The sequence below is a fragment of the Haemorhous mexicanus genome, chromosome 1 (genome assembly GCF_027477595.1).
Source record: "Haemorhous mexicanus isolate bHaeMex1 chromosome 1, bHaeMex1.pri, whole genome shotgun sequence".
In the NCBI taxonomy this organism is placed as follows: domain Eukaryota; kingdom Metazoa; phylum Chordata; class Aves; order Passeriformes; family Fringillidae; genus Haemorhous; species Haemorhous mexicanus.
In genome coordinates, this window is record NC_082341.1 from 111,439,396 (window position 1) to 111,465,481 (window position 26,086).

A 26,086-nucleotide genomic window follows, 5' to 3' on the forward strand; every position below is an offset into this window, starting at 1 on the left:
ACAGGGAAACAACAGCAATGAAACAGGTGAAAAGTATTTTAGGTAGGTGTTGAAGGGAAAGTGATATTATTTGGTTTTTAAACAAAACAAGTCTGTAAGTTGCATGAAACTGTGACCGTTGTCCTGTAAGGGCTGAAGATTAGAATGAGGTGATCATCATCTTTCCAGCACTGAACTGCCTTTTTCTGTACAGAGTGAGGGTAAGTTTGGTACACCTAGAATGTGCTGATTAAACTAGGAGGAAGTTTTTAAAGGCTTTCTGTGGACTAGGAGAAATTAACATTTTTGTTGAGACATCTTCAATTTGGTTATTAAGGTCAATTGTATTTTTTGTGTTAGCTTGACATTTAGTCTACAAAAGTTTTAAAGCATTTTATATTGAAGTTGCATCTGCTTAGAGACTTACCCCAAAGCTTGAATCCTGTGTGAGTCACACAGTGCTGTTTTGTTTTGTTCTGCATGTATTCTTCCTCCACAGTAGAATGATTTTTCCATAATTATTATTGAAATAGGGCATTTTTAAACACAAAATAGGTATCAACACATCTTTACATCAGAATGATGGTGATGTGTGGTATGAAACAGTTTGGGTTATTCCAGTGCAAGTGTCTACATATACCAGCTGCTATAGCATGCTAATCAATTTTTGAAAAATAACCCTTTTAGGAGTTGTGTAGACAAATCCTGGCTGCTTGCCTGAAGAGAGAAAGATGATTAATTTAAATACTAAACACCAGTTGAGATGATAAATTCTTAATGAAGTCAGTGGAAAACTGATTTTTCTTGTATTCCCTGGAAGATCCTTTCAAAAGCTTTCCTTTTCCAGAATTGTTTTTTGTCCCATGTGTGTGGCACAGGATGTGACCTTGTTCACAGCAGGTAGGTTCATTAGTTGGCATTTCTAGTATAATATCCAGCTGTGGAAAGCTTATAAAATATTGGTATTTAGGTCATCTTAATTAGGCCTTGAAATAAAGATTTAAGATAAAGTGGAATAATTGTACATCCTTCATTGCAGCTGAGCTTCTTCAGTGAAAAGAAGATGTGATTCCTGGACAGTATGAACTGATTTCAGCAGAGTTGCTCCAAATCCACCTCTCTGGTGCTCCTTTGACAGTGCTGGGAGTTGAAGTGATTAAAACTAATAATTCTGGGGAGAGCTGAAAGATACGGAAGTTTTCAGCTAGGTTGGGGCTGGGCTGGGTATCCTTGCTCTCACTGCTACCTGTGTCAGTACCTTCTATGTGTGTTTTCTTCCTTTCTTCCTGGATGGATTTATCCAGTTATGCTTGTATCATGCCCTAGTTGAGAGGGAGCTCAGGTGTAAGTGCTCCTTTCCCAAGTTTGGGTGAACAAAGAGTTTCCCCCACTCCTTTGTGCCAACTCACTTGCTATGTAAGGTACCCAAAACGCTGCAAAATCAGTACTGGTGAAAATTGGTGTGAGGTCTTTCATGCTGCGAGGGGTGGCAGTGATTCCCATCCAGCCTGTGCTGCATTTGAGGTTAGCAAGCAAAAATCAGGAAGCAGCATCCCTGGTGCTGGGTTTAAGAAGTTGAGAGCAGCGAGGGAAGGCAGAGAACCCCAGCAGGCAGCTGGATGACCAGCTGGTGAAATGCAGTTGTGTGTGTTCCTGCCACCCACTGAGATGCAAATGTAGCATCTTCAAACCCGTGTCTGACAAACTGTCAGCAGTGAAGTTGAGGATGGTGCATAACTTTGGGCAAGGAGACTCTTGGAAAAAGGCTTCAGTGGCAGCTGGAATATGCACCTGATGCTATACAAGCACCTGGCATCTACAGGAGATACAGCATGACTAATTTGATAAATTTAGTAGGAAGAAGGTGGCAAGGTTGTACCATTGTTTATCTCCCTTTGACTAACAACATGCCAAGTATGCTTTTGGTGTTGTAACACCACAAGATGGGAGCGTGCCATTGTTTGTTATTAAGCTAATGATGTATAAAGAGGTATTAAAAAGCCAACAGCTGTCATCTGCCACGTCATCTACCAGTGGTGCTGGTAGTTGAAACTTCCAGCATTTGCTTATGGATCAGTGAAACTGAAAAAGGAGGAGGAGCTCCTCCTGATCGGAATTTCTCCCAATAAGAGCATTCCCGTTGTCCTCTCTGATTATGGATGGAGCTGTGGGAGCACCCATGGGTGCAGGAGACAGGTGTTTGGTCTCTTCTCTTGACTTCCTTGACATCCTGAAATGCAGACTCTTTTTTTTAGCATTTTGAAGGTGTATCCTATCTTGCACCAGATCTTCTAAAATCCTAGTTTAGACAAAGCCTGAGGGGATTTAGGTTTGCATATTTTTTCTAAGAGGATTATGCTTCACACTTAGTTGATCTATAAATTGTTAGAGGAGTTTTCTGATTTTCTAAGGACACAAGAAGCTGCATGCACATTCAAATTGTCCTGAAATGTGTTGTCTCTGGGTTAGTGATAGAAATTTGGTGTTTGAATTAGTAGCAAATGGAATCACTGAACCTCAGGGTTATTTTGACCTGAAAAACATTTTGGTAATCAGATTTGCAGCACGGCTGCAGGAGCAGTTGTAGCAGCACAACTGGAGGGGCAAGGGAATTGCAGGAAGGATTAGAAACTGCTTACACTGGCAACAGATAAAACAATTTGTTATGAAAATACAACCCAGAAATAAATTAATGAGCACCTTTCAAGCATATAGGAGTGCTCATGACATTCTTGAAACTCTTTGCTTGCAGATGAAGGGAGTAAGGCAGCTCAGTGGGAGTTGGGGAAGAAATAGAGATAGTCTTTGAAGGCTTTTGTTGTTCATACTCATGAAGTCACTGGTGAGGTGTTCTGTGCCTCAGCCATGGCCCTGGGGATCCACGGGTGCTGGCACAGCTCCTGCCAGCTGGGTGCAGGGGCACAGTGCCACGGCTCTGCTGGCTGCTGCAGCTGTTTTGACGCCCATCGACGACGGAGTAGCTTCAATGATTGCCAGCTTAATTTCTCTTTGTGTGCCTGCGGGTGGGCTGTGTCTTACACATTCATTTATGGCATTTGCTGTGGTTTTGTGGAGGGTTGGGTGCAGTTCTTGTTTTGTGCTTCTGTCAGGGTGTTTGGAGGTTGTGTAGCAGCAATGGCTGCTAAGACAAAGACTGTACTGGGGCATCTTCCCTGCATGCTAGAACAGCCAGAAAACCTGTAATGCTAAGATTTACATAATTATTTCTTTGAAGGTGGAGGAAGGATGTGACTCAGATATAGGAAAATAGTTTAAAACAGAGCTTAGCTCACCTGTGCTGCTCATAAGGATGGTCAGAGCTTTTGTTTAAACTGCTGCTTTATGACCAGTGTTGCTGGCACTATCATCTTTCATCTCACTTCAGACACTCCTCACAGGAGCGATGAGATGGACATCATGGAGAAACAAGTGGCACTTGCTTGGTAGAAAGTGCAAGGGGCAAAGAGAAGTCCCCCTGTGACAGTGTGGAGGACAGGCAGTCTCTGTGGATCTATGTCTTCAGAGCTCTATACTTGTAGCGTTGCCAGCTGTACTGCAGCATATGTGGGACTGTGTTAGATGGGTGTTAAACCTTTGAAGGAAGGGGAGCACAAACTGAGGAGGAGCTGTTGCAAAGCTGAAACTTCTCCTCTGCTGTAGCAGCTTGTGTGGAGTAAGTTTGCTTCTGGGTGGAATCAAACAGATTAAGATAAGCAGAACAGAACAAAATTTATTAATATCCAAAGGTGTGGCTTGGCTAGCGAAGGGCGGTTTTCTTTACTCAATAACAGCCCTGAGGACTTCCTTGTGCCCTCTAATCAGCGATGATGTTTTGTGTTCTGCTTTCTCTGCAGACGTCGGCTGATCTCCCAGCGATCTTCTCTGGAGACTCTGGAGGACATTGAGGAAAATGCCCCACTGAGGAGGTCATTTTATTTACTCTCTCTCTGGCTTCTTCTCTGTAAAGCACCTGCATGGACAGGCTTGCTCCCCCTCCTCATGTTGAAAAGTAGCTGGCTTTTCACATTAAGATATCCTTCTTAGTGAGTAAAAGTGTTGAAACTTCACACACCCTGCGAGGTGGTGGCTGATATGAATTGCACATTCCCTGGCTTTAGGTCATTAAACAAAAAGGCAGTATTTAGATGAAATGTCAGGAATTAAAATGCCAGATTTGATTAATAGAAAAGTTTCGTTGTCACCAATATGAGTGACTACCCCTTGGTCAGTAGTACCCTAACATCTGTGGTACATTTAAAAAGTATGTACAGATGGTTTAATACAGTAAGTTTTTGAAGGCTAGTATTTTTTATTAATTTTTACTGTCTATTCTCTAAGCACATGCAAGCTTATTTTGGTTACCAGCATTGCTGTCTGTGTGTTGGCTGGTAGGTTTGTGACTGCTACCCCAGTAATAAAACTGCTCCCATCCTTGTATATTGGCCGCTTCAGTGCAGTTTGATTTGTGCATCTGGGAGACCACAGCTTCCTCCTATGGGGACCACAGCAATTAGTCACTAGGCAGTCCTCTGGGGTGATGGAAAATGGAGCAACTGCTTAACAGGTCAGAAACTGGCTGGTCAGTAATCTGACCAGCGCATGGAATGCTTCCAAGTCAGCTGTCCGGCAGGATGGCAGCCCAAGTTTGCCTGCCCCTTTATCTTAGGACCTGTAATTCAGCTGGTTTATATTGGTGTTTAGCCTGCAGCCTTGTTTATCCACATGCAGATTGGCTGTCTCTCCTTACCTCGAAGCAAAGAATAGCAGAGGCTGTACCAATTGGCTTATTACCAAAGCTTGATTATTTTTACAAAGCTCACTGTTGCATGCTTACCAGCATGTTATGAAGTGTTCCCATAAGTGATTCAAACATGTATAATTGGTAAAAGATATAAACAAAGTATGGTTTGCCAGGCAGTATTTTTACTTGCTAATTTGCAGAATTGGTGGTAGAATGTCTCTCTTGGTGCCATTTTCCTGTGAAGAAGCTAAAAAGGCTGATTGCAATCAGAGGGTGAGGGAATCTCAAGGCCTTTACTAGCTGGAGGAAGGCAGAAACGGCAAAGTGATGGGGTGCCCCTCTTGGGGTGTGCCTGTGCAGCACGATGGTGTTTGGATACAGTAGTCGGGACTGGCACAGTCCAAGATCTGTGGTTTCAGTCCAAGACAATGACCCCACGGGCTCGAGGAGCTGCTGAACTCTGCCTGTGCAGGTGAGAGGATGGAGAAGATGGGTTAGGGAAGCTCACCGTGCACCGGCACAGGATGCTGGTCCCATAGGTGCCACGGAGGGTGCAGCAGCCACGGTCCAGCCCTGGCTGTGCTGAGAGCACAGGACTCATCTCCAGTGCCTGCGGGCTCTGCCTCGCCCTGCAACAAAACAGCCCTGAGATGAAACAGAGAACGCTTTCATATGTGCTGTGGTTTCAGCTGATTAGAAAGAGCAAGGGTGGAAGGCAGGGGGAGGATATTGCTATTTGTCTCATCTCTCCTCCCTCTGGCAATTTCTTTCTGTAACTGCAATTTATAACGTGCATTCAGATGTAAAATAGATTTAAGGCTTAATGTTTTGAAGAACGATTATTTTTTTTCCTGGGGTAGTTAATTTTATTTTCAGTTGTTTTGTATACTCTTACAAATGTGAAAAGTAGTATTTAGAATTAAAATCAAATAGGAATTATCTTTGCAAATAGGAGATTTTAAATCTTTCTAAAATTAAAACAAGAAAGAACTTCAACTTCCCTCAATGGCTCCTTTATCAATAGCTGAGGAGCATGCAAAAGCGTGGGTGCTGGTGCGAGTGGGGAAAATTGAATATTTACTAGGTTTTGGTTTGGTTTAATTTTTTTTCTTCTGAAAGCTTGGGCTTAGCTGTCATGGCAGATTACAGGAAGTTTTACTTTGCTGAGATTATTTTATGATTTTTTTTGGCATGAAGGAAGGGGGATGGTGCCTTTTCTCATTATTACTTTAAATTTTTTTTTTTTTTGTTTGAGCTGTCTTGTTTCCAGACTTATTGTCTTTATTGTTCCTGCTGATTCCTAACACAGGGTGACTCGAATCATTTGTCTCGTCTTTCCTTCCTGCTTTTGTGATGACTTCTTGGCGGTACAGCAGGGAACTGAGAACTTATTTTTTTTCTTCTCCCTCCCCTCCCTTGCAACTGATTTATTTTTCAGATGTCGGACACTCTCAGGATCACCCAGACCAAAGAACTTTAAGAAGGTTCATTTTATCAAGAACATGCGGCAGCACGATACCAGAAACGGCAGGTACTGTGCATGCAGAGGCTGCTTCTGCAGAGGCAGCCCCTGGGATGTGAGGGAAGGGGCAGGATCAGCATCCCCCTGCAACAGCACAGCCATTGCATTCCCCACCCAATGGTCTTTCAAATAATCCCTGAGGGTGCAGGCTGCAGTGCATGCTCTGTCCCCCAGGGAAGTATGTGTCAGTGGAAGTGCTAGCCCACAGATTTTAAGGCCTGTGTCTTCTCAATGCAAATAACCTGCAAAAAAGGAAAATCTGTGATGATGTTGGAGCAAACTAGGCATAATCTGGTTGCATTTCTTCAAGGATGTTGCCAGGTCCTAAGAGTGAGAGGGGCACACAGCTGAAACTGCCTGGACCAAGTTTAGCAATGGTTCAAGGATACAGCCAACATCTCTGAGTGGATACAGCTTGCTGGTAAATGCACAGCCAAGGATGGTCGTGGCAAGATGAGGCATGGGATCCTAGTTTCCACAGCAGATGTAGGCAGAGAGGCTTCCAGGGGATGTGTGAGAGGTCTGCAGCACCCCCTGAGCTGGGATGTGCCCAGGTCACAGCCATAGGCACTGTGGGACCTGTGCAGCAGACAGTGGCTGAGACCTGGCTTACTGCAAAGGCCTGTTCCTCTCAGCTGGAGGTGTATCCATCAGCAAAATGGGTTCTCTACTGCGGTGTCGTCCAGCTCAGAGGTGAAACTGGCTCCTCCCTGCTTATAAAGAACATACCTGTCCTCTCTGATTTTTCCATTGACAATTTCTCCCTGTGCTTCGTGATTTTTTTTTTTAAATTCTTGTTCTTCCAAATCTGAGTAGTTTTGAACTAGGCCACCTGAATAGGTTGCATGTAGGCTAAACTACTCCAGTGGGAGTTGACCCTTGCACGTGCCTGTTGTCATAAAACTGAGAACCATGGCTGAGAACCATGTGTGGTCTGTTGGACTGATTTGTGCCTGTAGCCTTTGATTTCCATCAGACATGGAACTATGTCAGTAGAAATTCTAACATTGCACTGAACCACAGGTTTTATGAACTGAATTCTGATAGGTGTTAATTGGCTCAAGAAAAGTTTTCTTCACTGTTATTCTCACACATACGATTGAATGCAGTGAAAGGTAGTAATCAACATGAATGGTGTGCAAGGTGGCCCTGAGAGATTTTAGAAACAGCTTTTAGACCCGGCTTTAGTCAAACAGACACATGCAGAACTATTGAACTATTGACTATTGTCTGACTAGCTGCTGATTATTGTCTTTATAAGAAATACATGTGGAATCAAACGCTGAAAAGCAACCCTTTAATTTTAGTCCATTTTGAGCATAAGTAGATATATGCTCTGGGAATTTCTTACAGTAAAATATCCTAATGAGATGGTATGCAAATTCCACAGAGAAAAATTTCTGAGATATGTACATAAAATCTGGGCATAAGCTTGATAGAAATAATACCTGCAAAAGAATGAATAAACATTTGATTTGTAAACTCCTTTTTCGATGTTTTGCAAAGAAGTATTGTAGCATATATGCAATATTTTACCTTAATTCAAAGATCAGTCATTATGTCTTGACAATGTAACTGAATATTTTTCTAGCTAAGAAAGCTGTGAGAAAGTTTCTGTTATTCAACTGGCTTCTTATCTTTATCAGCAGACACAGTTTTCCAGAATATTTCCACAATCATAATAAAGATCTCTTTATCTAGAATACAAATACAATAAGAATGAGAGACACAATTTTGGCAATAGTTTTCATCCTATGGTCGTAGAGCCACAGTGATGCTAGCTAAAAATAAAATGCAGAGTTAACACTTTGTGTCACCCCTGTGTCTAGCAGTAAGTAATTTAAGTGCAGACTTTTTTTCCCAGGGATCTGGATGCAGTCACTGGAGTTAATAGGCACTCTGGATTAAAAGGACCTCTAGAAATGCAGGTGAATCTGCTTTGTGTATTCATCCTAAAATCAACAGTGTTTTTGAGTACATTAAGACCTTTGAAGCTGGTGTCCTCCCCAGCTGCCCGTGACTCAGAGGAACCCAGGTGTTGTAATGGATAGAAAACCCTCCTGGGGCTCCTTTCCTTGCCTGAGACCTTGTCCCAGGTGGCTCATGCATGGTTGTGCAGGATGCAGGTGCTGAGCTGGGCTGGAGTCAGGCTCCGAGCTCCTTCCAAAACCCCTGACCCTTCTGTCACAGCAGGTCAGTCTTTCACTTAAGATGAGGAACCCAGCTTTGAAAATACCTACACTGAATATATTTTTGGGTGGTGAATTTGATGACTGGGTTTTAAAATAGCCAGCACTTTGAGAAGTTGTTTCACTGGCTTGTGACTGTGTCAGAGCAAAGAAAACTGCAGTGTGAGTGATAGCTCAGGACTCCTCTCCAGCAGCTGCCTTTGTTTGCATCTCTCAGCCTGTAAGGTGATGTGTCCTTGTCCTGTGGCACTGAGAGCTCTTCCCCTCTCAGCCTCAGGGGTGACATGTGTTGAGCAACGATGCTCTGGGTCCAGCCTTTGGCAGTCCTGCAGCAAGGTAGGACCCGCTGTGGTTAAAATAAGAGTTCAGCTATTTAGCACAGAGAAAAAGCTCCTACAGAAAAATACACAGACTGGAGCTTAATCAGTGAGTCCTTGTAAAGCTTCCTGTTGATAGTTCTGATCACTGGTTAAACCGGTTTCTTTGGATTTCTAGGTCGTGGCTTATTAAAGGAGTTGGGTTCCTAGGTTCCTAGGAAAATTAGGGTTCCTAGACTAGGCTAGCAAAGCAGTCTTGTAAAACAGCAGAAAATAAATTTTCCCATTTAAAGACAAAGACAAGTCAACCCTGACATACATACTAGCACAGCTAGGCACCAGCATATGGTTTTACCCACTTTACTCAGCAGGTTTATTGGTGATATCCTCCATAAACGCTGAAGCAGAGGATTAGCAAAAACGAGCCACTGAAATGGCAACCTGAGCCAGCTGAACAAACAGTTACTGGTGAGAATGGGACAAGAAGGACTCCAGAGTTATCATATATAGCAGGTATAAAGAGCAGTAAAACAACGTTCCTTTCCCACCCCCATGCCATTGCTTTCTCAGGTTTTTTTGTTAGCAAACACATCTGAGTGAAGGCCAAACACCATCATGAAATATCTCTTTTGTTGCTCTCTTAATTGCACACACGTGCAGGCTAAGAGGTTGGTGATTGGTGGCACCCTCACAGTTCATAATAGCTCTCAGCCACCTTCTAATTACCCTTGGACTTCTGGCACTCCAAAATGAGGGCTGCTACCCTGGCAGCATCCATGTTTTGTGTGTTCACCTTTGTGTGCAGGGCAACAGAGCCCTGGCAGTCAAAAATCATCAATCAGGAATGAGAAAAGAGGCTGCAGTATTCCACATGTGGATGGTACATATGATGTGTATCGCATTGCCTGATGGCAGCCTTTTGGTGGAACACAACCAGACCTAGACAGATGCTGGGATAAGCAGACATTGTTCTTCAAGTCTATCTAGTTACTGATTCTGTTGAGAGCTTTGTGCTCATTAAGGTTTTTTGCAGTATACACTTCATAAAAGAATTGGAAAATTAGCTTTTATAGCCTTTTGCACATTGTCAGAATTCTCCTGCAAAATAATGGTTGCTCTGAACTATAATAATTAGTACAACTTTTCAGTGAAATGTGAGAATTAAAGCATGAAAACCTTTTTGTGAAGTGGTTTTAAACATGTCTAGGTGGCACAATTGGAATCAAGACATGTAAATACTCTCACACAGCTTCTGAGATAACTCCTTCAGAGGTGTGCAGGATCATCGATGCCCTTTGTTGAAGAGCTGAAATCCAGGAAAATACTTTTCTCCCATATGCAATAATTAGATTTTCTTGAGCAGCAATGGACTTCCACCATGACTTCTTCTCCAAAGCATACTTTGTTCCAAGTTTCTGGACTTTCTGCCCCAGCAAACCGTTGCAGGCCTTCAAAAATTTTTTTACTTCAATGCATGTCATCAGACCTATACATAAAATGCCATTTATCCTTCCATGATGAGTATCTGGCCACTGCTTTCCCCGCTTCCTTTCCAGTCCAGCTCCTAAAGCTGTTTTGCATCACTCTCCCTTGGCAGCTTTGCAGATGAGGTTTTGTGGCATCCTAGCAGTGGAGGCTGTGGGTTCCTCTCGTGCTCTGCCTGGGAGATCTTTGTGTAAAGAGGATCTGCTGATTTATGGAAAGAGAGGCAATACTTGGGTCCCAAGGGAAAGAGATCTGAAAAAAATAGAGGCTGGGCTGGTGCTTTTTATTTCCTTTCTTGTCTGATTCCTTCTGATACACACAGTTCTGTGGTAACTTCCTACTGTTGTCTTTGCTTGTGGACATGGAAGCACCAGTTTGTTTTTCTTTTAAGTATTAAGAGTTGAGTGGTATTTTTAGGGAGGTGTAGGGCGTTGGTGGAAGAGCTGTATTTCCAGAAGCAGCCAGAGGGAGGGGGATAATATGCTTAGTGGGTACTGTGGTTTTCCGAATTCAAAGATGCTTTCTGATGTCAGCCTCGAAACCTGTGCCAAGTTTCATACATCAGCAAACAAGGCTTCCAGTGAACAAGCAAGCTGTTGTGAGTAGCAACCATTCAGCAGTAAGCAGTGGCAAGCACAAAATTAATCATATGCCAGGGTTTTTTTGCTTGTGGGTTGCTGTTCTCAAATGGGAAAAATCATTCCTCCCTGCTCTATAGCTCAGTGCCGCACTGTGAGACCATCTTGAAGGATCTGAAATTTCCCTTAGGTAAGGAGTGTTACAGCCTTCAGAGAACAATGAGATTGTACTTCATCTGCTGCAGGAGAACTTCCTAAAGCTGTATGTGTGTTTATTATTAGAAACCCTTCTTCATTAAAGGGTAAATCCCTCTTTGCTTTCAAACGGGATTTTAAAGAAGAAAATAGGATTGCTAGAACGGAGTAATCCAGGAGAAGGAAAATCGATCATTCTGCATTTTTCCAAGGATTACAGCAGCAGCTCTCTTGGGGAGCTAAACCTTTTCCAAGAACGATGACTAAGCTGATCCCTTAAGGAAACAGTGTTCTAATAACAGGGTAACTGGTATGAGATTCATAGGTGTCTGGTTTTCAGACAGCAAAGAGCAAAGGAGCTTGGTAGGGTTTGTTGTCCAGCTTTGACCATTGCAGTACAGTGGATGAAAAATTCAAGTTAAATCTTCACATACAGATCTGTGGGACACAATGTCAGAAAAATCAATGCTGGAGAGCAGAGCAAGGAAGTGCAATAGCCCTGTCAGCCACTGTAGTGGTAGGTCCTAACATTTTCACCACAAGTGGAGATTTTTAGAAAGGTAAAACATCAGAAAATTCTAACACTAATCAGGTCAGAAAACATCACAAATTGCTGTCACTGTGTTTTAGAGGAATTCGACATGGTGCAGCCTGTTAGCCAGCTTTAGAGGGAGGAAGGGTCAATTGTACAATGGTACAATTCTCAATGTCCTGAAGGTAAGAACGAAGAAGGGGCTATTTATAAACAGTTACTTATTGGCATTTTATATCTTACTTCTTGACCAAGCTTCTCTTGGCTTCTTGCAAGTCTGCATCTCCCAGAACTTTAATAATGTAGCTGCTGGCATCCCACTCTGTTTTATGGGAAATGGGTCTTGACTTCGAGGTGGTTTTGATGTTGCCTAATATGTCAGAGCCTGATGGCTGAAGGCAGCAGTGTGGCTGTGTAACAGACAGGTTGCTCCAAGCTATTTGATTTAAAGGAAATGAGCTCTATCTGAGCTGAAACCAGGACACTATCACACAGTGACTTTGCAGATGTTGCAGAGATTTGGAGACTGGTTAGAAATCCAAGGCATTTGCTCTAAGACTGTCCTGGATTCTGAGATAAGCTCTCTGCAGGCAGATGATGTATGATTTCATGTAGCCAAATCTTGGCTAACTGCCTATGAGGAGCAAAGGCAAACCGTGCTTAGAGGAGGAGAGATTCAACCCTGACATTGACTGAGACAGATGGGAGCTGTGGGGTCGGTTATGCCTGAGTATCAATACATCATAACCAAGAGGGCTAATGTGATTATTGAGCACAGAGGCTGGCAGAGTGTCATGGCTAGACGCTGATCTTGAAGGTTAAGACTGGAAGATGTGGAACTTCTGAGGTCAGGGATAATGCCTTGGAGACCAAGAAGGGTGATGGGGCAAAACTGGAGAAGACTCAAAAGAGGAAGCCTGGAAACAGTGAAAGGATCTTAAAACATAATAACAAACCCAGCCTTGATTGATGGATAAATCCTATTTCAGGAGCAAGAAGCTGACAATCAAGGGAGTCCTTTGGTTTAGCAGAGAAAGGCCACAACCAGGAGCCAGAGTGTGTATCAGTGGTATTTTTTGGTGTGTATCACCTGGGTTGCTGCTGGCTTTGTCTGTTGGGTTTCAGCCATTGTAGAGAGCTGACAGAATGGTCCCGTGCCTCTGTGGGTAGACTTCTTTCACTAGGAAAGCATCTGTCCTGGATTCCAAGTCACATATTCAATATAGTCTTCCTAGAAAGCCTGTAGAGGGAATGGGGCTCTACTGCTCATTCACTGCTCATTTGCTGTGGCACAGGCTTCAGCACTTCTGTGAAGACTCTGTAGCACAATATCCATGAGATGTAAAAGAGGACGAAGAAATCGTCCATTATAGAAGTTTTATGATTGCAAATTCCTCAATCGTAACATCTATTGCTTTGCTTATTGTGGTGGGATTTTTAAATTTTAGTCTTTGATTTCTTTTATTTTCTTTTATATTTTAGAATAGTCCTTATCAGCAGCAGAAGATCCTTCTGTAGCATATTTTCAGTGCTGCCATATCGAGACTGTACCCAAGTCGGGTATGTATATTCATACGTGTACTGCATAGTCTTTCTGGGCCTGCATGTAGACCTGATAACAGAACACAGCATGATGGAGCCTAATGCTTTTACATGTCTGCTCTGAGAAGAGATAAATGCTCTTAGGTGTATTTGCTTTGTGGACTATTGCCAGGTTGAAACTACAGCTCTCAGTCCCCACTTTATTTATATGTGTTGTGATATCTTTTATTATTAAGCTGGAGAAAACTACTCCCATGAAATCAATGTTCTTGAAAAAAATGCACTTTTTATTGTTTCTTCTGGTTTCACTCGTCTTTGACAAAACTCTAGACAGCATGACTTTAATTGTATAAGCCATCTAAGCTGTCTCTTTCTCCTATGGAAACATAGTGCTCCTGTGTCTAGATTTCCAGAACTATAAAGAAATACTTGGATTTAAACATAATACTTTTTAATTTAATATTTTTAGTCACTGGTCAGATCATTCAGTCTGTGAAAGCATTATTTTGGTGATAATTTTATCCAGGTTCATAGCTGTCTGTGCAGGTGCCTCACATCCCCTGACATGCTGAGACACTGTAACTCTGGTAGAAAAGCTCCTTTGGAATAAAGTAGTTCTCCGGAGACTGAGAAGGCTTTTAGCTCTTCCACTGAAACCACAGAAGTGGAAGAAACTGGATTGGGCTGGAGGATGTGGCCTGGCAGGCTCTGATGGCCAGCTGGATGCAATGCTGGTGGGCAGCAGCTCTGTGACCCTGGGACAGGGGGGAATAGCATGGCCATGCTCACTTGCCAGAGACCTGAGAAGCCCTTGTGGTTGACTCAGTGGCTGCAGAGCACAAAATGTGTGGGAAATAGTCAGTTGATACACTGAGGGGGGGGTTTGAAAGATCCACAAATCATCTACAGTCAAATCTTTCCACTGTAGAAAAGACAAATTTGGCTCATAATTTCCAGCCATCTATTTAGTTCTGGAGGGTGATTTGTCACAATCTCCTTGTGCACCAGTAATTCAAAACAAAGGGAGATTATTTTTAATGCACAAAGGAAAGGAAGCACCTTTGTCAGAGGGTTGACTCTGTCTGCTCACTCTTACAGTAAATTTTTTCCCTTAATTAAACTGTGATGACACGTCAGGCAAATTCTTAACAGACTGGCAGATTTGTTCTTTGTTCTTGAGTACACTGTCATTCTTTTATGGTCATCATCCTGTGGAAATTGCCTCTTTATTGAAAATTGAACACATTTTGAAATTTTGATGACTGGTTATACCTTCTAAATTACAGCAGTAACGAGCCCAGCTGCAAAACTAAATATTATTTCAGCATGTCATGTCTTGTACTGTGCTTGCACAGCAAGAAGGGCATGGGATGAGAAGGTAGCAAGTGCCAGTACACAACAATCCAACCCTGTTCCCTTGGCTAAAAAGCCAAGATTTGAAAAAATGCCCTCTGTCTTTCTTCCAGAGCATCAGAGGAAGAGAGAAACAATTCAGTGGCACCTCCTTCCAGGAACAGCTGGTGCAAAGAACAGATGAGGCAGTATAGCATAAACTGTGGCCACTCTGTTCAGGCTGCACAGTGCTTGCTTACTTGCACATTTTGGATGTGAAGTAGGAGGGGGGAGAGACACTGGGTAATCTTGTGAAGTACTGTCATGACAGCATCCTTTATCTTTGCTTTCTCTGAATTCCTGGATTGCTAATGTCTGTTCCCAGGTAAGATGTCCCAGCTGGTTTGCAAATACCACTGAGTAGTTAATGGAAAGAAGCAGGTCCTTGCAGGGAGCTATGGACACATCTCGAATTTGAGCTGAAGAAAGCCCCAGCAGGATGGATGAGCAGGCAGGAGGAACTGTTCTATGTGAGAGGAGCACACAGTGGAGCTGCTGCTGCTTCTCCACCTTTGCTCCAACTCACAGGCACTGTGGCCAGTGAGGAAATGTCCAGGCACAGCTGTTTTGTGGAGGTTGCCAGCCCATATTGTACTTGAGGCAGTGCAGAAGAGCTGCACTCTACAAATGCTGGCAGATACAGTCTGCAGGAACAGATCCATTGTAAAAACATGGTAAAAGGTACTTTCTGAAGTCCCAAATTCAGAAACTCTGTGTACCTGTCCTGTGTGGATGGTGCAACATTCTCTCACCAATGAGGTGTAAGAAGTGTACTCCAGACTGCGGTCCTCAATTGCCTGCCCTCCATGCAGAGGTCAAACTACAACAGCAAGAGCCCTCCCCAAAAACCTCTAAAGCATGAGTTTAAGTGGTTGTACCAATACAAATGGAGGTCTGGGGAGAGAGACATAGTTGTACATGAGGGGATGGAGTTTCAGGTGCCCCTGGAATAAGTTTCCTAAATGCTTACTTTTCTTCCTCTATGTAGACCAGCAGAGCAAGTGTGAGAGCAGATATAGCCAGGCAAAGGCAGTGTAAGGAAGGCTTCACTGCAAGTCAGGAGCTGAAGGAGGTGCTGAGCATCTTGCCTGCTGGCCTTCCTTGCCCTACAGTGCCTCTTGATGTCATCAGCCCAAAGGCATCAGAGCCTAGGCAGGGTTGAGTGGTAGCTAAGGGGAGTAATGTAGTGATGTGAAAACACTTGTAACAGTGTTATTGCCTCCATTCTTAATTGGACAGACGCAGAGAAAGGTTTCCTGAATGTTTGGCTTTATGACATGCAAAGTCATTGTGTGGTGCACAGGTTAGAGACAAGTGCTAGTACTGCAGGTTTGGGTTGTGCAGTTGCCTCTCATTTTTCAATGCATTGGAAACCTTAATGGTCACAGGGTTCTTCTTTCTTCTTTAAATATAATATTCCAAAAGATGTAAGATCTACTTTGTGAACCGTGTTGAAACTGCCTCAGTATCCATTTCCTATCTTCCTTGCCACAGATAAGCGTTAATCCCCATCTAGTTCTCTAGATGGGCAGAAAATTGGAGATGTTGACCTCCCATTTTTAGCAGAGGTGCACAGCATCCCCTGAGCTGCTGTGGCGCACACCTCCTCCATCAGAGGTTGGTTGTCACTGTGGAAGCTCACAGCAAATGGACTTGAGCCTCGATACTGTTCCACTTCCAGGACAGGGGAAGATGCCTCAGGTCAGCAGCAGGTAGCTGTCCTGCCACACACACCCTCAGCACAGGCATGTACACCCACATGCTGACCTGCTCTGGGCCCCCAGAGGGGATTTGTGTCATGGCAAGCCAAAGAGTGAAGCCATTTGCAGATGGATTAAGTAAGACTTGAAGGAATTATTTGTTTGGAGATGGGTTCCAGATGGTTTGAGGTGAATTGGGTTTCAGCCCTTTGAGACAGGAGACAGGGATCAGACACAGCAGATATTATCCTCTTAGCCATTAGGGAGGTCATGCTCCGGACACTCGAGTCCCTAAAGAGGAGCTGTTACAGCCAGACTCTGGGAACATTCCTGAAGGTTTCTGCCCACCCCACTCCCCACGTGGTGTGTGCAAGGGCACTCTGTGGACCCACCATGTGGCCCCAGCCCGGATGGAGAAGAACCAGGTTCAATTCTGCCTACCCTGGAAAAAGCAGATATCCTGGGCAGGGGAGAAGGGAGCCTATTCTCCATTGCTTGCCTGTTCTTGAAGCTTCTCTAGGCACCACTGCTCCATCAGCTTCCAAGGAGATGGTGCCACTCTGGCAGTGCTCACAGATGTTGTCAAAGTTGCTCCATGTGGCCAGCAGGACGTGTTGCCCTGCAAAAATGCTCTGCATATGCTTGCAGCCAAGTGAGAACAATCCAGTCCTCCTTGGTATAGCCTAAGCAATTTCAAAAAAGGACAATGTTAGAGTGACAAAGGTCACTGTTAGAAGTGTTAAAAGGGAGGTACCGTGTTGTTTTTCACCCCAAAAATAAAAGATATTGCAGTTAGTTGGGTTTGCAGTTCTGACACAGTGTGGTTTGATTTTTATCTTTGGCACACACCATTATGCTTCACGATTTAAAAATATGTTTTGGAAAAGGCACTTTTTAGGCTCGTTTTTATCAATGGCAAAAGCATCCACAGATTGAAATTGTACCTATTCTGATGATATCTCTTGTGATGTTGTAAGAATTGTTTTAAGAGCTTCCAAGTTCCTGTGAAGTCCTGTCCAGAAGATGAATCTGGAGGACTTGGGGGAGGAGAGAGCTGGCAGTATGACACAAATGCAGCACTGCAGCCTGGTTAGTCTTACATGAGCACTCAGACCTGGGCTTGCAGTGACTGACTGACAGCAGGGCTGGAGGTGATGAACTACAGGACAGAAAACTCAGAGCATCAGATAGTGCACATCCTTATAAAGATGGCCAGTTCACCTCATCTTTTATTCTTTGTGGCATTGAATTCATTAAGTGGTTCGAAATTTATCTGCAGCAGGCACAGCTGCTGAATATTGCTGTCTCTACAAAAATACAGGTACTCCTCTGATGAAACTTGCCTGCAGCTAAAGGAAATAATGCAGTATGAGTAATCAAATGGATTGAAGCCCAGGAAACAGACCATTCTTCTGAAGTAAAGCAGCCAGTCGCTAGATAAAAAGAATTTGTGTCCTTCTCACAAATGCTACTAACCAGCTTCACCCAGTTTCTAAAGATAAGTCACTGCTGGATTTAACTTCAGATTTAACTAAATGCTGGCCAGGACAATATGTTCAATGATGCCAGGAGCAAAAGGTTTTCAATATCATCCCCCCAAATAATATCTAACCAAAATTATCAATTAGTCCACAGACCTGGCATTCCCTACAGCCTTCTTTACCTAAACTCTGCAATCTTTGTTCATATTTAGTGTTTAAACTGGGTAAGAAAGGCATATGCAAAATGAGGCAAAAAGAAGGACTCATGCGGTTGTCTTGCTGCCATCAGTAATTTGGCAGGTTAGTGGGTGTGGAAAACAGGGCAATATTTACAGGAGAAATGAAAGCATCAAAATTGCCATATGGATAGCTGCCATAAGCAGACAGCAAAGCAGGATACTCTGTTTCATCCTTCAGAGTTCCTTGCTGTTCTTCCCCAACAGATTTTGTATGCAAAGGCAGTTTTGATTAAGTCATCAATCTCGAGTGCTTTTCCTGAGCATGTATCATTCTGTAGGCCTGGGGAAGAACAACGATCTGTGTTTAGCCTGTGATAGAGAAGCTGAAATATCCCTGCATTTCTTTACCATTGCCCATTTTCCCTGCTTCTCACAAATTGAACAAAAAATGAAACCAAACGAATATTAGCTTTACAGAAAGACACACAAATCTGAAGTTTTTTTCCTCATAATAGGACATTTCAAAACAAATCATCTCATGTATGAATTTTATAGAGCCATTATTGCTCATTCTTGTGAGTTGTCCTGTTCCCTTAGATTGAAATTGACAAATGAATCTCCAAAAGCTAGTAAGGTTAAATTTTGAACTTCTGCTCTGTGTTGGGCAAAACATCAGGGAAAGAACTGGCATGCTGACAGCTAAATATCTTTGGAGAGAGAAAAAGGAGGCTGACCCATTAGAGCCATCTTTCCAGGAGTTTTTTTGCTCCTTCTCCCTGTAAATTACAGCTGGAGTTGTTCTGGCAACACTAATGGCATTAGGATCTGAAAGCTCTTGATCAATTATTGCACGCAGTTTCAGGCAGTGGGAGATCTGCTGCTAGTCTGACTGGCAGTGCATCTTTTCCAGAGCTCTCATTGTCCTTGTCTCTATAAACAGAGATGATAAGTAAAAATTATTTACACTGACAGATGAGAATGGCATCTTTTCTTGATGTCTCATGAACCTCTTTTGCTTTTAGAATAAATCTTAGCAGTGTGGGGGGAATAGCTAAGCATAAAATACAGGCACAGAGGGCTGACATCTCTAAACAACAATTATCAGATTCCTTTTTGCAATAAGCAGAAGGCTTTTTCATGTATCTGGAAGTCTGTTTAATATTTCATGGACTCCTAAATTATTCACAGGTTAGAGTGCTCAACTGTTACTGTCATTTAAAGAGCAAGTGCCCAGCAGGAGTGTTGCATGGGACTTTGTAGATCATGTCAAATCATAACATTTGGTTCATTAAAGAAGTGCTACACTTCCGAAGGTAACAGCATCCAATTTATACTCTGTTAATCCTAGCCTGGCTAGTAGAAGACATGAGATTGCTTGTTTTGATCCTTATCTATCTGCTCAGTAAAACTTTTCACCATCTGACAACAAATCTGGGATCCCATCCCTAGAAAATCTGTGAACTCTGTTAGATGGAGAAACTTTGATTTTTTTTCTTGCTAAGGAAACGACCAAGTCTGACTACTCAAGAGACTGCTGGTCACATTCCAATGCCAGAGACTTTCACTGCTGGGATTGAAGCTGCTTCTTGGTGGGTGGCTCCAGTGACCCAATGGGTCCCCACTTGACTCCTCCCATATCCCATTCAGAGCAGGTTTCCTCACAACTTCGACCCCCAGGTTTCCCATGGCAAAGTCTCAGATGTCTCGTTCCACAAAGCCATTTATTCACAGTGCAGTAACACAGGAACAGCCAGAGCTGGAGCCTCTGAGGCGGATCCCCAGCCAAGGAACCCCTGGGCATTTATACCCTCACCGTCTCCAGAAGCCTCCTCTTCCTCCCGAGTCTTTGGCTCCTGCCCCCCTCTCTGTGTCCATCCACCTTGCTGATTCACTGGTTTTCATCTCCTTTGTTACCCAAAAGGCTGCAATTCCCAGCTCTCCTGTGTTTCCCAGTGTCCATTCACCTGGCTGGTGACACCCACCATCATGCCCTGTGTCATCCCAAAGGCTGGCAGTTCATGGCCTCTCTTCTCAGGCTCCTAGCTGGAGCTCTGCATTTCAATCTGCAGCTCAGTCTGCAGCTTGTGAGCCCAGCTACTTGTACCTCATGTATTCCTTAACATTCTGCACTCATGGATAACTGAGACAATATGTTTAGTTTTGAGGGTAGTTTCTAACCCTGCTCAGTCTTCCAGAAATGGTATCCATGAATAGAATATCTAGAGCTTGACATTGATGTAAATCAGGGTAACTCCCCAAACCTTGTCAGAAATTGAGATCTAGTTTTTTGCCTCCTAAGGAAATCTTATCCCTGATCTTCTCATTTTCTCAAGCTTTCCATGCTCAAATAAAGTGAAGGTAGTAGGATTAGTTCCCATGGTTTATTTTTGGATTTGGGTATCTGCTTGAATTCCTTGAAATTTCCTAAAAAGCGCTTTTGGAAATAAAGCAGGAAAATCAAAACTGAGGAAGAGGAGGAAGGAAGTTTTCCTTACTGAAATGCCTCTTTGGCAAGGACTGTTGTTCCTTTTCTGCATTTTCTAAGCACCATTTACTACTGGATAGTAGTTTGTGCAGTTCCTCAGTCCCATTGGTAATTAGAATAACTTAAACACAGAGAAAGCTTGATTTATTTTTTCTATGAAGTACCTGTCCTCCATATGCTCCTTCTTTGTGGGACCCCTTGACCCTGATGCCATGTTAGGACATGTCCTACAAAACCTGGTGGCAGTGGATGGTCACACCAGTGCAGTGGCTGTACCCAAACAACCGTCCTGACCCTTCCGCGTTTGGAGAGGTCTGAGGGGAAGCATCCCCCAGATCTTTCCCAGTTGTTCTTGGGATGCTGGGGCTCCCCCCAGCAGTGGGCAGGCAGCCTTTGGGCTTGCTCGCCCAGCAAGAGCTTTGCCAAGACCTTCCTGAGCTCTTTGTGTTTAATAGGAGTGAGGAAAAAAAAAAATAAAGGCTTGTCATGCAAAAAAATTTATTAGCTTGCTGTTGATCATACTGATAGGGAACTCAGAAAGGGTCCAGTAAAGTTGCTTAGGAATTTCTTATTAGGTGTTAACCAAGCCATTTTACAAGAGAGAGGAGGATGTGTATAAGCCAGGATGAGCCTTTCCATTTATATACTCATAAGAAACTGCACATTGTTTAGTACTGATTTTCCTCAAGAGAGGGAATTTAATTCTCTGTTTTATGGAGAGATTTCTCTCCAAACAGTAACACTTTATTACTCCATTTTACAACACAAGCAGTCATATACTTTCTAGAAATATAGAGCATATGTGGAGAAGGGGAACACCCCAAGTAGCTTTTGCGAAACAGAGAGAATTACTGCAGTGTTGTTCACAGGGTCCTTAAAGGAGAATCCTCTTTAGAAACATCAGAAGGATGGGGAATGGAGGCAATAGTGTCCATCAATCTTCAGCTGATGTCCAGAAATCATTCCTGTGTGTGCTCGCACTTGCCAGCTGACCCTGCTTCCTGCTTCAAAAGCACTGAGGTGCTTTTTATTTTTTAAAGCTGCTGTGCTGACTCTTCAAAGGGTGGTGGACTTCCATTTGATGAATGGCAGAGTTATCTATCCATGTTTGTTAATTACATGGAAAAATTTATCCATGATAGAACTCTGTTTTCAGAGTTGTAACAGCAATTTCTTGCTCTGTATCTGTAGGGTCTTAAATGGGAAGAAACTACACTGTTCTGATTTCAGGTAGTTCAGATATTTGTTTTAATTTTGGGGTTCAGGGGCTTCCTCGGGCTGTGTGTTTTTTTCATAGGTAACTGCTGAAATAATTACAATTTGGTATTTATCTCTTTGAGAAATAGTTCCCTTGTGTGCTTTCTGTGCAGGAGCAGAGAGGCTAATACCATGCTTGTGACAGAGAGCTATTTTTACATCATTATTAGTCCAACCCCTCAGTAACATGATATCAGGAAACAAGAATGATAATATGACACTGTGCTAAGTGAACTCCAATCAAGAAACTAAGAGGACTTTGTTGGGATTAGAAACTTGATACAGCCTTTTCCTTTATCACTGGACTATGTTTTCCAGAAGATAGATGTGTTGGATTTTTCCAGCAGTGAGGTACATGTCTTACTGGGGGCTCAGGATGGCTGTGTTTCAGAGAAATAAAATGTATGATAGGTTGGAAACAGGGTGTATTGTATGTCACAGCAGGAGATAGCCCAGCCTGTGACTGAGTGAAGAGCCTGCAGGGCTTCTCCTGACCTCTCCGTCAGCATCTCTCCCACGTGGAGTTTTGAGCACACACTTGGACCCCAGCAGCAACCAGCCAGGAAAATATTGCAAGATAAATATTATGGAGTTTCATACAGCTGTCATTTGTGAAGCACAATTTGCTCCTAGTCCTTTCTACCTCTGCTCACATTTTGGTCGTGGTGCTAAAGCATGGGATACAGCCTGGTTGTCTCAGGCATCTCACTTATCTCCAAATGGAAGATGCCAGGTGGGTCAGTCCTTCTAAAGTAGATCCATGCCAGGGTCATGGAAAACTGGCTTTCTCCTGTCAGCCTCCAGCAGAAGGATCACTGGGCTTTGGCCACTCTCCTGTGTTTTCAAAGGAGCAGGAATCCTTCCTGGAATCTTGCACAGGAAATTACCTCTGTTTCACGTAGGGGAATGTGCTCTGGGAGCATCTGCCTGCTGGATACATGGCAGTCAAGTGTTCAGGCTGGATTGTTGCATCTCACCTGAAGTGTGTGTATGACTTCCAGTTCCTTCCCAGTGCCAGGTTCTGTCAGAGGTACCCAACGATGGAGAACCTTGCTCTGTGCAATAGGCTGGGCTTTGAGCTGCAGCCATGAACAAAGTGGGGGTTTTCTCTATGAGGTGTTTTCGACAACAAAAGTGCTTGCCATAGGAAATGCTGTCTGGTCTGTGCTTTGCATTGGCATGTCTGGATTAATGCTGTACCTTGTTTCAGCATTTGGTGGTGGGAGGTGAACAAGGTGTGTGTATTAAGAGCTGTTTCTGCTCTTCTTTCTGCTTCCCAGGGACATGAAGCTGGATGGTGGACGCCAGTGCCATTCTACTGGAGTGTGTCTGAAAGAAATAATTGGTCTTGAAGGTGTGGAGCTCGGAGCAGATGGGAAGGTGGGATGCTTCAGTTCCTACTCCCTTAGATTTGATGTTGTGAGGGGAAAAAATGGCTTAACTAATAACAACTGCAAATGCAACGTGCAGCGTAACACAGTAGTTAAAGCATGGTATGTGCAACTGTAAATAAGCTTAGCAGAAATTCATGAGGACTGCCCAAGCTGTCAACATAGACAACTCTGTATCCTTGAAGAAATTTGCCTCTGGCAATATCTGAGTGTGTAAAGCATTGCTGAATTACACAGCCTTCCCCTTGCTCTTGCAGGAGGTATCACTGCAGTGTATATTGTCAGGAGCTTGAGAATAATTTCTGATGAGAGTTGTAGCTGTAATTCTATTTGCTTTCAATTGTATTTAATAACATTTTGCTCAATATTTTTCCAGAGAGCAGGAAGGCAGTGGCACAAAGCTGATGAGCCTTTCAAAATCCAGAAGCTCATTCACTTGAATAGAATAAGCAAATATGAATCTTTTGGGAACTGATCAATTTTAAATAAATATATAGAGGAGAGACAGTTTTAATTGTAGAAGAAAACATTTCTTCCTGAAAGCTTGATTTACTTTCTACAGTTCAGTTTTACTCAGTCTGCTGTCATCTGTGGATTTAAAGGCCCTGGGTCAATGCTGCAACACATGTTGTGCTCACCTAACCAGGTGTCAGGCCAGGCCACAGGCTGTAAATTCCTGAGGACAATCTGTCTGCTTATAAATAATGAAAGCTCACATGCTACATGTTTTATTTGACACCTGTTCTGACCTCCTTGTAAACCAGTCTAGAGTCTCAAACTCATTTTTTTCTTCAATGCAATGTTATTGTTGGAAAATGAGCCAACAAGAAGCAAGGCATAGCTTTTTCTTGGCCAGGGGTACAAGCAGAGAATCAGGGCACTCTAAAAATAATTTTGTCACAAGTTACTCATTCACACTTAGTCCATGTTGGGAGGGTAGTAAATGATCTCCCACAATGATTGCTGTGAACTGGAGCTCACTTATCACATCAATAAGACTCTGCCAGACAAAGTCCTGGGAAAGAAAAATAGCAGACAAAGTGCTTCAGTTTAGCAGTGTTTAAGTGATTTGCCTCTGGCAGCTGTGTGCTGAGGGACTCAGCACACAGCTCGATGATGCTAGTTCAGTAAAGAAGCTGCTGAAATGTCCTGCAGAGAAGGCCCACTGGAAAAAACCTGACCAAACTGATACATTTTTAAATCTGACCCTTGAGTAGGATTTTGTAAATCCAGTGTATTAGAGCTTTTGTGTGTGTGTTTGTGTGTGTTTTGCTGAAGAACTAATGCCTTCACAAAGCATTTTTTGCATGAATAAACTGACTGTACTGAAGCAAATGTAGGTGACTAGTTTATATTCATCTGTGCCTAACTACAAAATCCAGAAAATCCTCCATTAATTTGGCTTCTCTTGCTTCCAGTTGGAATGAACCAAAAGCATCCCACTGCATCCAAGCTGGGCTGAAAGTAACTGTCTGTCCATTCTGACATTTCTTTTTTTTTAGACGGTTTCTTATACACAGTTCCTATTTCCCACCAATGCCCTGGGAACTCGGAGGAACACAATAGACTCCACCTCATCTTTCTCCCAATTTCGCAATGCAAGCCATCGTAGCCTTTCTTTGGGAAGAGCTAACAGCACCCAGGGGAGCATTGATGCAGGTAACTTCTCAAGTTAGCTCTTTTTAATACCCTGATGGTAGGCAGTTATTGCAAAGGACTGACACGTGTTTTAGTCCCCCTGTTAGCTTAAATTAAATAAATACAGTCTTCTGTTGTGGGTGAAGCACAGCTTATTCCATATTTTCTTAGAAAGCTTGCTTGTGGAGGATGGAAGTTAAATAAACAAGCACATGGGTGGTACTGACAGCCCCGATGGCACCCGGCGTGCCTCCTCCTGTCATCAGCATTGCTTGTTCCTCCTGCATCAGGCTTGTCCTTACCTTCCTTTGCTATGGAAAATTTACGGTGGCAACACTAGTCACAAGCTGAAGGTGTAAATTCCACTTGTGACCTTTGTTAGGCTGGAAAGGGCTGTGTTTACAAAACCGGACACAAAACATAAGCCAAAGCACTATATGCTTAAAATACTTTGGCATGATAAATGAAACAAATCAAAACATCTGCTTGAACAGATGAAAACTTGTTGCCAGGAACAAAAGTCACTGTGGAGCTTTATATAATTCTGCAGTTCTCTAAGCCCTAAATTCACATTTAGCAGGTAATTCATAAGCTCTAGGTCCTCTATGTCTTGACAAATTACATTAATATAGAAATATTTAGAGTTGCCAAGACTCAGAACAATTTTTCATCTCTTTAAAAAATCTTGCATGGAGATAATATTGTCCATTATCTGTGAACTCATTTGCCACTTCTGTTAAGACCAGAGATGTCTTGATGTAATGAATTCCTTTCAAAATTCTATATCTAAATTGTTGTTTTATAGGTAGCGACCTGGGAGACTTTGTTGAATACGACCCCAATCTTTTAGATGATCCCCAGTGGCCATGTGGCAAACATAAGCGGGTTTTAATATTTCCTTCATATATGGTAAGTGATTCTGTGTAGGACAGAGGAATTCCCATAACAAAATTCTGAAGGTTGAGGTTTCATTTGGCCGTATTTTAAGAAGACTGTTATTATTTTTAATCTACTAGTAAGAGCTGTTCAGAATGCTTTGTTCTAAATGACAGTTACTTCTCAAGGCATGTTAAAACAAACTCTTGGAGGTATTACAAAAGCAAACACTTTTATTACCGCTGTATTTCATAAATGCTTTAGATGAAAGGCTTGTTCAAACAATGCACTCATTCTCTGGCATTCAGGGGAAAATTGATACTTCCTCAAACTGGCACCTCTTACAAAATAGCAGGATGCCCATTGGGGCTTTTCTGAAGTCATGAAGCTACGCTGTGTTTTGATGCTAATCATTCACTCCTCCGAACAGCTTGATTTCCCAGGTATTCATTTCACCATGGGATAGTCCTTCCTTTAATTGCAGCAATTACGAGCAGAGTCTGTATATTTCCCACTATATCCAAACCCTTAACAATACAGAGACATAATTGTTCTGTGGTCTGTGCTCTGACTAAATGTTTTCTGTGGTGAGATACTTCTGTAGCCT

The 26,086-nt window shown here is 42.9% G+C and overlaps 1 protein-coding gene across 1 annotated transcript in view; it reads left to right on the forward strand.

The window, feature by feature from the left end:
- CABLES1 (Cdk5 and Abl enzyme substrate 1) overlaps positions 1-26,086 on the forward strand; it is a 70,865-nt gene that overhangs the window by 29,944 nt on the left and 14,835 nt on the right. The window contains exons 2-7 of the mRNA XM_059859255.1: positions 3,834-3,905; positions 6,159-6,251; positions 13,021-13,098; positions 22,855-22,954; positions 24,468-24,624; positions 25,409-25,512. Of these exons, the coding sequence (XP_059715238.1) occupies positions 3,834-3,905; positions 6,159-6,251; positions 13,021-13,098; positions 22,855-22,954; positions 24,468-24,624; positions 25,409-25,512 (604 nt within the window). The remainder of the gene's footprint in view (positions 1-3,833; positions 3,906-6,158; positions 6,252-13,020; positions 13,099-22,854; positions 22,955-24,467; positions 24,625-25,408; positions 25,513-26,086) is intronic.